Below are 13186 nucleotides of genomic sequence, written 5' to 3' on the forward strand. Positions count from 1 at the left end.
TCGCCCCTTTTTTCTTCTTCATCTCTCCCTTCTTACTTTCCTCCCCCTCACCTTTTCTCCTTCCATAAATCTCTCTGGTAGAGTTGAGCTGGCCTGGTGTGATCAGTCTGGATACGAGTCACCGCCCTTCTAACACAACCAGCATTGTAAATTTCAGGCCAAATTAGTCCACATAGCAAGCTCAAAGACAAACAAAACAAAACAAAACAAAACAAAACATAACAAAACAAACAAAAACAACAACCCCAACTTTTCCCATAATAATATTGAATAACATTTACAGAACAAATAACAGGTTATTTTTTCTGCCTACAATTTAGTTCCTTTATCTGTGACAGTGATTCTCTCCTCCACTCAGCATGCTGACATGTCATTTCTCATTCAGTGCAAAAATCACTTCTAATTTGTTTTGTGCTTTCTTCCTAATTACTTCTGCCTCTATAGGTTTCTCAGTTTAATTTGTTTCTCTTTGACTTAAAAACCTTTCATTTTCATGTAAATCAGTTTCATTAAGTGGACTACAATGGCAAGGAGTGTATTTTTTGCTCAAGTATCAGACGTGTCCTAGCATGTAGCTTGCAATTTAGTTAGTTGGCTTTTATTTTTGTTCGACCCGTCCATGGTACCCTGGTTTCTTTCATGGCAGCCATACACTTTGGACAGGAACAATCCTGAAATATCTAACTTCTCTAGAGAGTAGTTTCTTCATCACTCCATCATTCATGTCCAGGAGAAATGCAGGTCTGAATACTTTCCAATTTGAGTAATATATTCCTCTACCCATTGTGGTCTAAGGCAAAGCTTTAGGATCTCTGTTCAGATAATTAGGGAGCAATGATAATTTCAAGGGAGTCATACTATTGCCTTGTATTAAAACTAGCTAGAGTAGTATTTCCCACTTGTACAAACATAGAGCTGGGTAGAAATGTGTGTTGGAGGGAAGAAGACACAATGAAAGACTTATAGCTGATCATATGACTTGAATTTTGGTTCCACCTCTGTCAAATCTGTTGAATGAGGTGGGCATACAAATTTCACACTTCTCTTTAAGTGTGCATGTGTGTGTGTGTGTGTGTGTGTGTGTGTGTGTGTGTGTGCATGTATGAATTAGATACAAAATAAAGAGAAGTAATATTATATTTACTCTCTATGAAGATTTGAATTACTGATGAAGTTCCCCAACTTGCTGGTAATAAGATTGGAATATTAAATGGGTTTTCTTACATAATGAGGAGGACAATGAAACCCAAAGCACATTCTTAGCAATAATCGCGCCTCGGATAAACCTCATTGGCTACGATACTGCCACTGCGCAAAGCTCCAAAGCACATTCTTAACAACATAGATATGCTCCTGAATTCCCTGTATAAATTTGCATATGTTTCACGTAGAAATAAAACATCAAACACCACTTCCATATTCCGATCTGTAAAAATATTTTCATTATGTTTATTATAAAAATATAAGTGTTCCCACTAGAAATCATTTTACATTAGTAAGAGGCCATCTACATTGTGCAACATAAACTAAATGAACCATGTTTTTAAAAATGCAAGTGTAAAGTAAACACATACTGCCAATTGTATCATATTTATACATGGCTTGATGGATACTTAGTACAGCCTTGACTGGGTGTGTTGCGAGAAATAAATAATATCTATAAATCAAATTTAAGATACAAGTCAGGTAATATGGTACATAACACGGCAAGGGAGCGGTAGCCTCATTGACATGGGACAGCAATGTAGTTCCTATACAAAGAGATGGCCATAAGCATTCTAGTACCTCTACTCCCCAGTCCAGAATCGTACACTGTTATGTTTACATATGTACAGGGAAGGGGTTATGCAAAGGAAATTCATAAATGGCAAGATAGAAGAAATCCTGACAAATGAAGAGCAATGTGCTATTTAAACCACATATACATTCAAACAACAACAACAACAAACTCAAGCCAAAACAAATGCAACAGATTTAACCATTTTCAATATCTACTTATTTTGAAATTTGTTATTGTTGAGGTTGTTCGGAATATTGCCTTAGAGAGTGAACACTGTTAAAGGTAAATTGTTACAGATATCAGATTTGAATTTTAACCAAATATTCCAAATTGTAAATTACTTGACTAGAGTATTTTCTACCTGCTTTCAGGAGATATAAGCAAAATTTAAGTTTAGTTTCATTGGCTCATTTCCAAAATTTTCATGCTCTTATAAGTTGAATACAAGTTCTAGTAGCATGATTGGGTTATAAGGAGCATTGCCAAAATTTGGGAAACAATTTCACATCTGAAAGAATTCACATAAGCTCTAGTATACTAAACCTACAACAGATTATCATTTGAAAAATGTTCTCTATAATTGGAACCTGGATTTCTTTAGTATCCTATATTGTATATAGACACATCTCATACAGCATTGTTTGAACCATCTTATTCTGTGCATTCCTTGATCCTATGGTATGGTACTATCAGTAAGAAAATCCACATACATCTTCAGCATGTATGGTCATACGAATGCCCATTAGGGACATCCTTCTTAATATTAATGAACATGTTCATAATTGGCCTTTAGGAAAGAAACAGCAAGTCTACATTCCCATAATGAGACATCTCATTTCTCCATTGTCTGCAGGTGTGGATTTATTGGCTAGATGAGTTGCTATTTTCAAATATAATATTTAATAATATGATTAGAAATTCAAAGTACCTAAATCACAATAGATACATTGAAGTGGAAGACTCAAAGATAGTTATACCTGACATTGATGATGAAGGTGTGTAATTAATTGACCTACACCCCAGTGATGCAGATGAGTAGCTTAGCTATCAACATTCTCTACACGTTTAAGCAATGATATTAAAAGACTATTCAAAACAAGCACTTTTTCTTCCTTTCTTTCTTTTTTGCTCATGCATTTATCTATAGGCTGCTGTCAATTACTGTAACCATTTAACTTCATTTTGATCTTTCCAGTTTGCAAATCTAAGAAGTTCTAACAAGCTTCTTTCATGAATGAAAGGAGTTGATGTCCCTCTAAGCACCAGAGTAAGGAAGGTATGACATCTGGGTAAAAATCTATTGCATACAAGCCAGTATATTACACTAAATTAGGAGCATACAGTTACTGATAAATGAAGAGACAGAAATGAATGGGATAATTCAGACTGTGAGTGAGTTGGTGACTGTATGAACAGGGAAAGCATTTCATTTTGTTGGTGCATGTAAGAGGATTCTTTACCAGTTCTATAAAAGAACATATTCTCTGGGTCTTGCTAAACATGTTTCTTACTGCTGACAATTTGCAATAGTATTTGGCACTTGGCTGTAACAAAACCCAAATTAAATCATCGAGGCATAAATATAGAACAATAAAAAATGTAAAAGAAAAATAAATATGCACTTCCCCCCAAACTAAGACATGTTTTTACATGGTATACTTAAGAAGGTAACAATTAAAAATGTATAGTATTTAAAACAACTACAAACTTCATCTCTATATGCTTCAAATAGATAAAGAGAATACTAAAGTGATAAGATAGTAAATATGGCCAGATAGTTTGAGGTATAAATGTCTCTATCTTGCTTGCTTTTAAAGAAACAAAATACCTGTTACAGATTTTCTTCTGTGTATAAAAATATCACAAGTCTTTTCCTCTGTGGGCATTCACAACAAAGCCTTCAGGTCCGTTTTGCTAGTTTACTTCGTTTACTTCCATGGCAGTTAATGATCAACGGCTCTACTCTAGTTCTTCCATTTTTTACTGAAGAATTTTAATTAACCCCATCAATTAACATTTAAAAAGCAGTTACAAAACAAAATGCACCCACCCACCCACACGTAAAATGATAAGGGAAAATAAAGAGATTTTTCAATTCCATTTTTAAGGCATTTGGACTTATAACTGAGTGTCTTGTTAGACTTGGAGCTTTCAGCAGCAGCTCCACCATTTCTATCTGTTTGCTGGATGACGCTGCATCTTCCCTTTCCTCACATCCTTCCAGTACTTTACACGGGAACTGGACCATTCTTAGATTGTGTTTCTAGAGCTTTAATGGAACTGATGATCTTCTTCTGTGGCCCAACCACAGTAACACCAACCTTTTTCATGTCACTGTAAAACACAAGAGAAAATAACTGGTAAGAATCATGGTGTTCTGAGTGGTGTAGGAAGAAGAAACTTTTAATTTTCAAATAAACTCAAATACATAATTATATATCCCATACTCAAGATCTGACTTTTAATTTTCTGACAGTGATGTGTTGTTATATTTGGGGCTTTTGATTCCTATATTATGTAAGAAAATAGATGCTGTAGTGGGATAAATATGCTTCACACAGTTTTAGTTAACCCACAACTTAACATTACATTTTTATTTAAAGTTAGGTCTTTGGGGAGGTATGATTGGGGCAGTTATTAAAGAAATAGAGAAGCAGAGTACTAGGCAATGATGGATGGTAAATACTGTGTGTGAAACAGAAAGACATACTGAGTGAGATAGGAAAGAAGAAAATATACAAAGGGAATCAGAGATTGAGTTATACTGCCATTCAAAATTCAATGATGTACCAGAAGCTACAAGACCCATCACTCTTTAACAGAGATTCCTGAGCAAGTTTACCAATGCCTTGATTTCTCATTCTTTCCTCCAAAATTAGAGAGGATACACTTTATTATTGAAGTTGACCCCTGAGTGGAAATGTATGGTAGTAGACCAGCTAAGCTTTTTTTTTTCACAGTCTAACTGATTACAGATAATAACACATTCTTTTGAAAAGTTTTGGTATTCCCTTGAATCAGATCTAACTCAGGGGTTATTTTGACTGCAGGTAGTTAAAAGTTTGAGGTAATAATTAATTGTTTTCTTGCACTCATATGTTATAACATAGAAGTCTTCTTCTTAGTTTCTTTTGGGACACCCTCTCTGGGGCCATAGAGATCCTATATTACGTGTGACTAGGCTGACACCATGTGTGACCATATTGGTCTACTGTATACTATTTGCTATGAGAAGGCAAGTGTTGAAGCAAAAACACTGTTGACTTCTATGATAAAACTAGAGCTCTTTCTTTATTATTTGAATGTTTCAGTCAATACCAGTTCAAGAGCACCACATCTTGACCATCCTTTGTTCTCCCCAAATTCATGACTCATAACACTGCTTACTGTTGTCTTAACATTTGTTTTTGTACAGTCATTCATAAATGGAAGAAGGTACATCTTTATTAAATGTACAGTAGTTTAAACTTAGAAATCAGTCATGAAAATAAATACTTCAAGAAAATGGCTCCATTTTAAATAAATATAAAAACTTGTAGTTCATGAATAATTGTTTTTTTTAATAATGTGCTAATATGTGTATGCTTCCAGTCCACACTCAAACTTTCCCTTCTATTGAGAACTTTCTGCTTTTCTTTTATTTCTGACCTTATTTTTTATAATTCTCAATTATGCCTGCTTTTCTTTTTGATTTATTTTCTCCATTCTCTGCCTTGTCTCTGAACCAGGTAAATTTGATATGCACAGGGATTCTCGTTTATTTTGATCCCTGTGAACAGACAGCACCCTCAGCAATGGATGCTCCAGAGTAGAGACTCTACAGAAAGAAACATACAGTCCTGGCACTTAGAAGGAAGAGGCAGGTGGAACTTAATGACTTCAAGCAAGCCTGGTGTGCCTAGTGGTTCCAGGACAGTCAGGGTTCTATATAGAAACCTTGTATTGAAGATGAAGCAGGAGGAAGGAGAGGAGGAAGAGGAAGAGGAGGAAAAAGAGGAAGAGAAAGATCAGGAGTAAGAGGAAGAGGAGGAGGAGTCTCTAGAAGTCTGGAAAATAACTTGGGACATGCCTTGTTACATCTGTTCAGATACTGTCCTCAAACATATTCCTAGAGAAATCTATATAATAATGGCTTAGACTCCTATGTCAGGAAAGTGATATAGATCTAGAACTAAGTTTAGTTTCAATACTTGGGATTACATTTGATTTTGCACAACATAAATAAATCATCTCTTTCAGTTTTCCCCTTTTCCATGGATCATCTTTTCCTTCTCTGAACCACCCTGCCATGTCCAGACTCTGACTACTAACTGCTCAGGCTCAATAGCATAAGTGGTATCCTCAGACCATTTTGATTATCCTATCTAGTCTAAAAGAGAAACCGAATCATTCAAGACTAAGGAGTTGCTCTCGATCAGGACCAGAGGCTGGTATATCATCTGCAGCTGAAACACGAAGGGATGAGAACTACCACATAGGAATGGCATTGGAAGATGCAGGATACTGACCTATAACAATTATACTGTTTGGCATCCAATGCACAAATCTAAACCCCTTCTGTCCACAGTTTCTGTCACTCTTATCATCCCTATTCTGTCTTTTTTCTCACTAGGACCTCTCCAAATCTAGCCTACACTGTAAAATAATATTTTAAGAATGTTTGATAAAAGTATGTTCTTGGCTTCATGTGAAAAATTTGGGACTTTAGTAGCTTCATTTTGATTGAAATCCTTAAATTTTATGAAATTAATTAAAATTTATTTGAGCAGGAAACTCTCCTAACCTTTTCTTAGGGCTTGATCTACTGAACAGGAAAACAGAAAGAAATTCTGTATCCTATCCAGGTATCAGTCAATTCTAGGAGAAGAGAGTTATGTGGTCAAGTGGGTTATTTCTGAATTGAGCCTTGATGGCAGAGGACAAATAGGAGTTGAAGCATCAAGTTCAAAACAAGAATATAAGGGCACAAGGAAATTTAAAATATCCGGTGAAGGGTCTGACATTTCAGTAGAAAATGTTTTCTGATTGCTTTTATCATGGTCTCAGTAAATTAAAGTCAGTGCGTGTGTGAGTGTGTGTGTGTGTGTGTGTGTGTGTGTGTGTGTATGCCTTTTGACCCTTCTCTTATATGAATGTTAAGACAGGAACTCAGGTTTTGGCTTTGTGCTTGTGTTACATCACGTAATGGACAAAGCCAACTCCCCAGTCAAGTAAGAAATTCCTTCCTTCCTTCATTGCTTCCTTCCTTCCTTCTTTTTTCCTCTTTCTCTTTTCCTTTTTAAAAGATTTTCAGTTCTGTAATAATACAAACCAGAGGCATGTATAATGTATGGAATATGATGACTCAGAAAAATTATTAAGGAAATAAACACTGGCCCTACATTGCTCCTAAACCAAGGACTAAAAGAGAGGGGGCAGGAAAGAAATCTAAGGGAGTAGAGGACAGCAACAGCTGACACTATCTGTAGAAGTTGAATGAGAATGGCTCTCTTAGGTTCAAGCATGTGAATCCTTGGGTTCCACTTTGTGGGAAAGTTTCAGAAGGATTAAGAAGTATGGCTTTGTTGAGGAGGTGTGTTAGTTGGGTAAGCTTTAGTGTTTTTAAAAGCTCAGGTCATGTCTAGTTAGCTTGCTCTCTCTCGTCTCCAATTTGTGGATCAGTTGTATGGTCAGCTACTGCTCCAGCATGATGTGCACCTACTATTATGATGTCTGCCTTCATAGTCATGGATTAACCCTTTGAAGTTGTAAGTAGGCTTCCAATTAAATGTTTTCTTTTATAATTTGTTTAGGTCATGGAGTCTCTTTACAACAGTAGAGCAGGTGTTAAGATACTCTCAGAATATGAGGAACAAACTAGAAGAAGTGGAGACTCTCAGAAAAGGTGTGGTTGCTTTCTGAATATATATTTACTGGTTATACAAATGTAAGATGTAGTCAAAGAAAATGTTCTACCAGCCAAAGAGTTTATTGTTCACTACTGTGATGCTGGTACCAATAATCACTATTTTTTAATTAGAAGATATTTTTGGCTTAACTATTTTGAACAAATAGCTTTCTTAATCCCTTCATGGCTTCTAAAGGCTGACTGTATTTATATTACAAAGTAGCAGTTAATCTTATTAGAGGTGTAAAAAGAATGTTCTGTCTCTTATATTTCAATTTAGTATGTTATGCATTATGATTAAATAAACATTTGCATAATTTTACCTTTAAAAAATCTGACAATTCAGTGGAAACATTCACCATTGTGGTTATTCTTTGCCATGATTCTGTGCTCTAAAGCAGGTGTCTTGTGTATCATAACACTAAATGTTTATGATACTAAAATAGGAATGTATAAAAATGTTCAAAGAAAAAAAAAGTGCTCAACTATATCCTGTAACAGAATCTGATCAAAACTAGCAGCACAGAAACTCAGTGTACTGTTGATTGGATAAGAAATCCATTCAGTAAACACAGCCTTCCACTTTAAACAGGACTGTCTGTATGTTTTAGATGGACTAAAGAAAGTTTACTTTCGGAGAACAAGTTATCCTCCCCAATAGCAATAAAGACATTCACAGGTCCCTTTGTGATCTTAAATGTTTCTAGTCACAACACTATAACACAAATTATACAAATTATTTGTGCTGTACTTATACATGCATTAATTACACTATGTACTCCTCTTTTGGAGATGGAACATTCTGCTGTCCACAATGAAACTGTTGAAATGACTGTCAAAGCCTTTATAAATGCAGTGACTTTTAAGTATCTTCATTACAGAGGGTACGACTTAAATCAACTTGAAATGACAAACATTTATATTCAACATAGGGAAGATCAAAGAGAGGTGGACTGATAGAGTAATTTGGTCAGCTTGGGTATATCTGTCCAAAATAAATATCCTTCTTTAAGATGGTCTCAAATCTTACATTTGGATGAAATCCTCTAGAATCAAGTGGATGCTCTCTTGCTGTACTTCCTTTGAACAGGATTAATAAGTAAGGGCAAGCATGTGACTACTGAGGTTCTAATGTCCAAGTAGAAATAAATCATTTCCTGAGTATCTACCAGTTAAGAGAGCTGCTCCATGCTCAGTTGTGGGATAGAATAGCAGAGTCGAAGAGCTTGTATATGTGTGTGTGTGTGTGTGTGTGTGTGTGTGTGTGTGTGTGTGTGTGTGTGTAGGAGAGAGAGAGACAGAGAGAGACAGAGAGAGAGAGACAGAGACAGAGACAGAAATATATATTTATATTGCTTAGAACATGAGAAAAGAACAGAGCACCAAGTGAACACTCAATTGAATTTCTTTTATTATTTATCTTTACAGAAAAAAGTAGAACATGACCACTTGTTCTTCGCTTTCCAGTTTCCAATCACCATACCTTGAGGGTAAGAAAAAAGTTATTTTAACTGGGATCATATTTCTTATGATCTGTTTCTTAATTTTTTTTTCATTTTTAGAGACGGGGTTTCATGTAGGCCACACTTGTCTCACACTATGTAGATAAGGGTGATCTTGAACTTCTGATCCCTGTCTCCTTTCTAAGTGCTAGTACTAAATGTATGTACCTCCACACCCATCTTAAGTGGTTCTGGACACTAAATGCACTCTACCAACTGAATTATATATCTAGTTCTCACTTGACTCTCAGTGAAACACCTTTCCTATAATCAAAGTGTTTCTCAAATAACAAGATCCCATGGTATGGTGTATTTGGTTAAGGCTAACAACACAATGCATATTCTAGCTCCCCCAACTATGAGCCTTTTAAAGAAAACAAAAAAGTATTGTTTAAAACTTATTGGTAACTTCATTTTTCTGCATGCTTTTATTCAGGGAGGAAACACTTTAATAATATACGATGATAGAGTTTAGATAGATGAATGATATTCAGCAGTTGGGAAACTACTTTTGGATTTTGATATTTTTCTCTTTCTAGTAGATCATCCACTGCTCAATTTCTGAGATTGTCAGAAGCAAACTTTTGTAAAAACAAGAATCATAGAAGAAGTCATTACATAAGAATACACACTATACTTATAAATGTTTTATATTCGGGGTTTGTATCTATGCATCTAACCAGAATATCCTTCTGTCTAGGAAGTCCCTATCCTGCAGTAACTTCCTTTCACAAGAAGGAAGATACCTCAATAAATGTCAGCGTGTGTGTGATCCAAAGGCTCACACTCTGTTGTTGCAGTGAACCTTACTGTGAGAATTAAAGTGGATATTATAACTCATAAATCTTAAACAGGTATAACCAGGTATCTACAACCCAATAATGAAAAACAAATGTGCTCAATAGAATGTTCACAGCCCTCTGTTTTCTCCCCAGAACGCCTCTTACTCTGTGGAGATCTTGGCAATGGTGTCACAGGAGCTGTACTCCACACCCGTGAAGATTTCCTTACAGTGTGCTGTCCTCATACCGTTAAGCCAATCACCTGTTGTGTGGAACGTAGCAATATCGACATTGCTTTGGTCCAGAAGAAGGTTTGATGGCCTGCAAGAAAAGAAAACAGCCAAAAGGTAGAAATTAGGAGTGACTGGAGAAGCTAAGTGTCAAAATTTGACCGTCAGCGGGACTTCCAGACTGTATGTGCTGTTCCTGTTTATTTGAGAAATTGATCTGGCATGAAGTCTTCATCTGTTCAAGCTGAGTCCTTGGAAGGAGATGGTAATCATCTCGTTTAAGTGATCTCTTTTTCTGCTCTTCCCTGATTTTTAAACCATCAAAAGGTTGTCATCAAAATGTATCTTTTTCTAATTAAACATTTTAACTCATTAACAAAGTGGTATGCTTTAGATACAGTTATAGTAGGCAAGACACAGTAAATACTTAGTCATGAACTCTGTTTCTACATTAAATCCTTTCCAAATGAATGTTTGTTTGTAGAAACTCCATAGCTTTCTGGGTAAGGCACACTTACAGCCAGATATATAGTCAGCACAAATTTTTATAATATTACCAACATCAAAAAGTAAAAGTTAAAAAAGTATGGAAATTAGCAGATGGATAATAATGTATGAAATTATTCTTATTGAAAAACACCAAAGAACTATCACACACACATTTATATGTATGTATATATGCATATGTTCAGAGACACCCAGACATAGAGGTAGACTATGACTTATATTGCCAGCATTCATCAGCATTAATTAAAAAACATTTATGGGGGTTGGGGATTTGGCTCAGTGGTAGAGCGCTTACCTAGGAAGCGCAAGGTCCTGGGTTCAGTCCCCAGCCCCGGAAAAAAAACAAAAAACAAAAAAAAAACATTTATGGTTGGTTTATGGGGTCTATTGATATGAGTAGGAATGCAAGCCAGATTTGTTAAAGCAAAGGTCCAAAGATTAAATGAAGGAAATGGAAAAACTCTATTTTAATTTCCAAAGCATCAAAGAAGTGAGATATGAGTAAACTGTCTTAGGGTTGGGGTGATTTTGTTTGTTTGGTTTTTCTTCCTTTTCCCTTCAGCTCTTAGTGACCCCTTTCTTTAATTGTCCTTTGACTCACAAGAATGTTTTATTTGACACTTCTATTTTTTTTTCAACAAGGGAACTTAAAAACAAAGAGGTTACAAAGGCCTTATTTGTGGATGAAATTTCAAACTTACGAACAATTATATTGTTCCAGGCCCTATGCTAAGCACATTACACCAGCATCAAGACTTAACCTTTACAACATCAGTTAGGCACAGATAGTGTATGCTTTATAATAGACACTGAATCCAACACTAACAGAAATTAAGTCACAATCTTTTTTCCCTGAAGCAAAAGAGACAGAGCAGAGATTTAAATAGAGCACATAGTGGAATTAATGGTCTTCCCTGATATACAATTCTTTCAATAAAGAATTGTTTAAATCAAATTTGTTTTTGTCTTTGTTTGTCTTAATGCATTTGTGTTCATAGGGTGTTGTATGACCTCTGATCTACACATGTTGTGAAGGGTGAGGGAGGAATCCAGTGTATAACATAAATTACCTATGTGGTCTGGAGGGTTTTGTTTTCCTCATCTGTAAAATGGGATATAGGTGATGGAAGTAATATAGGTCTTCCATAGGTGACAGATATGTATATAGGTGTATCGGAGCAGTACTGCATTAGAAATGTAAAGGTTTGCTATTAATCTGACATAGGTTGATACTTTGTGGATCTTGGTTACATTTTTAAAACTTGAAAATCAAATTGTTCAATAATTTCAGGTTTTGTGAAACAGTTGAATTGGCATGATATTGTTCATTACCATGTCGAGGGGCTATAAGTTTAATCCTGGGTAGTAGTAGTATGTATACGATGGTGCCTTTTAAAATGGCTGTTACTAGAAGTCTTATTAGAATAGTCAATAACGTTAGAAAGCTCATTATGAGGTGACAAGCCACCCTTGTAAATGGATGTGGTATTCTGACTCATGTTGTCGCTGTTCTCGTCATTGGACAAAATGTTGTTTACATTAGAACTGTATCTGCCCTAGTGTGATTTTTATAATTCTGAGTATGCATTTTGAATTTTTACCCCATCAAAGTTATGGTTAAAAGTCGGTTTTGTTTTCTGAGGTTGGCATTGGATTTAATCTTTATTCCCTAAGACCTTAAATGTATTTTAAACAGCCCTAAGGTTGATGTTCCCAGTAGAGCATGCCCCTGGCTTCATGTTGTAATGTGAAATATCCATCATTGTCAGTTTTAAACTTTTAAAACACTTGTTTAAATTATATAATTTGAAGTGTTAAAATTCAACATTTAGAAATATGGCCACTCAACTTGGGGATCCAAAGGACTCCAAGAGAAATTAACAATAAGTATGCTTGCCCCATTCTTTATTTTTGAAGTAAATTTAGCCATCATTGATTATAGTGAAATTGTATTAAATAACTGAAAACATTCACACATTCAGTTGCTCTGGAGCTCCACCCTGTCTCATGTATGAAAGGATTCACTGGTTATCATGGAAGCCATGTGAGAAATATTCCTGTGGTCAATAAGAAAATGACTTTGAGGAAGATTCATAAATGTGAATAACTCTATATCTTAAATATACTTTTAATTAGGAAGTTTCATTTACCACTAGTCTCCTTAACATATACACCTACAAAAGCATTCCTTAACATATAAGAAATATGCAAAGTATAAAGTTAAGGTTTTAAAATTTTTTATTCATCCTCTTTGTCTCTGACTCTGACTCTGACTCTGTCTCTGTCTCTCTCTGTCTCTGTCTCTCTGTGTGTGTGTGTGTGTGTGTGTGTGTTTGTGTGTGTGTATGTGAACAATATGTTGAAGATGCTTGTGCCACAATGCACATGTGCACATCAGAGGACAGCTCACTGTAGGATAAGTTGTCTCCATCCATCTTTATGTGGGTCATGGTTATTCAGTTCAGTTCTCCAGTCCTGGCACTAAGTTCCTTTACTTG

The 13186-nt window shown here is 35.5% G+C and overlaps 1 protein-coding gene and 1 pseudogene across 6 annotated transcripts in view; both read right to left on the reverse strand.

Annotated features, from left to right (window-relative positions):
• Positions 1 to 1259: 1259 nt before the first annotated feature.
• On the reverse strand, positions 1260 to 1320 carry LOC120095801 (U4 spliceosomal RNA; annotated as a pseudogene).
• A 99-nt stretch (positions 1321 to 1419) lies between these two features.
• Epha3 (Eph receptor A3) overlaps positions 1420 to 13186 on the reverse strand; it is a 335681-nt gene continuing 323914 nt past the window's right edge. For 5 of the 6 annotated variants that reach the window (XM_006247976.5, XM_039088234.2, XM_006247977.5 and 2 more), the window contains 2 exons: positions 10117 to 10272; positions 1420 to 4114 (listed from right to left, as the gene is read on the reverse strand). In XM_006247976.5, the coding sequence (XP_006248038.1) occupies positions 4009 to 4114; positions 10117 to 10272 (262 nt within the window). In that variant the 3' untranslated portion in view covers positions 1420 to 4008. The remainder of the gene's footprint in view (positions 4115 to 10116; positions 10273 to 13186) is intronic. The other variant, NM_031564.2, reaches the window with a different exon arrangement.

This window comes from Rattus norvegicus, chromosome 11 (assembly GCF_036323735.1).
Source record: "Rattus norvegicus strain BN/NHsdMcwi chromosome 11, GRCr8, whole genome shotgun sequence".
Taxonomy (NCBI): domain Eukaryota; kingdom Metazoa; phylum Chordata; class Mammalia; order Rodentia; family Muridae; genus Rattus; species Rattus norvegicus.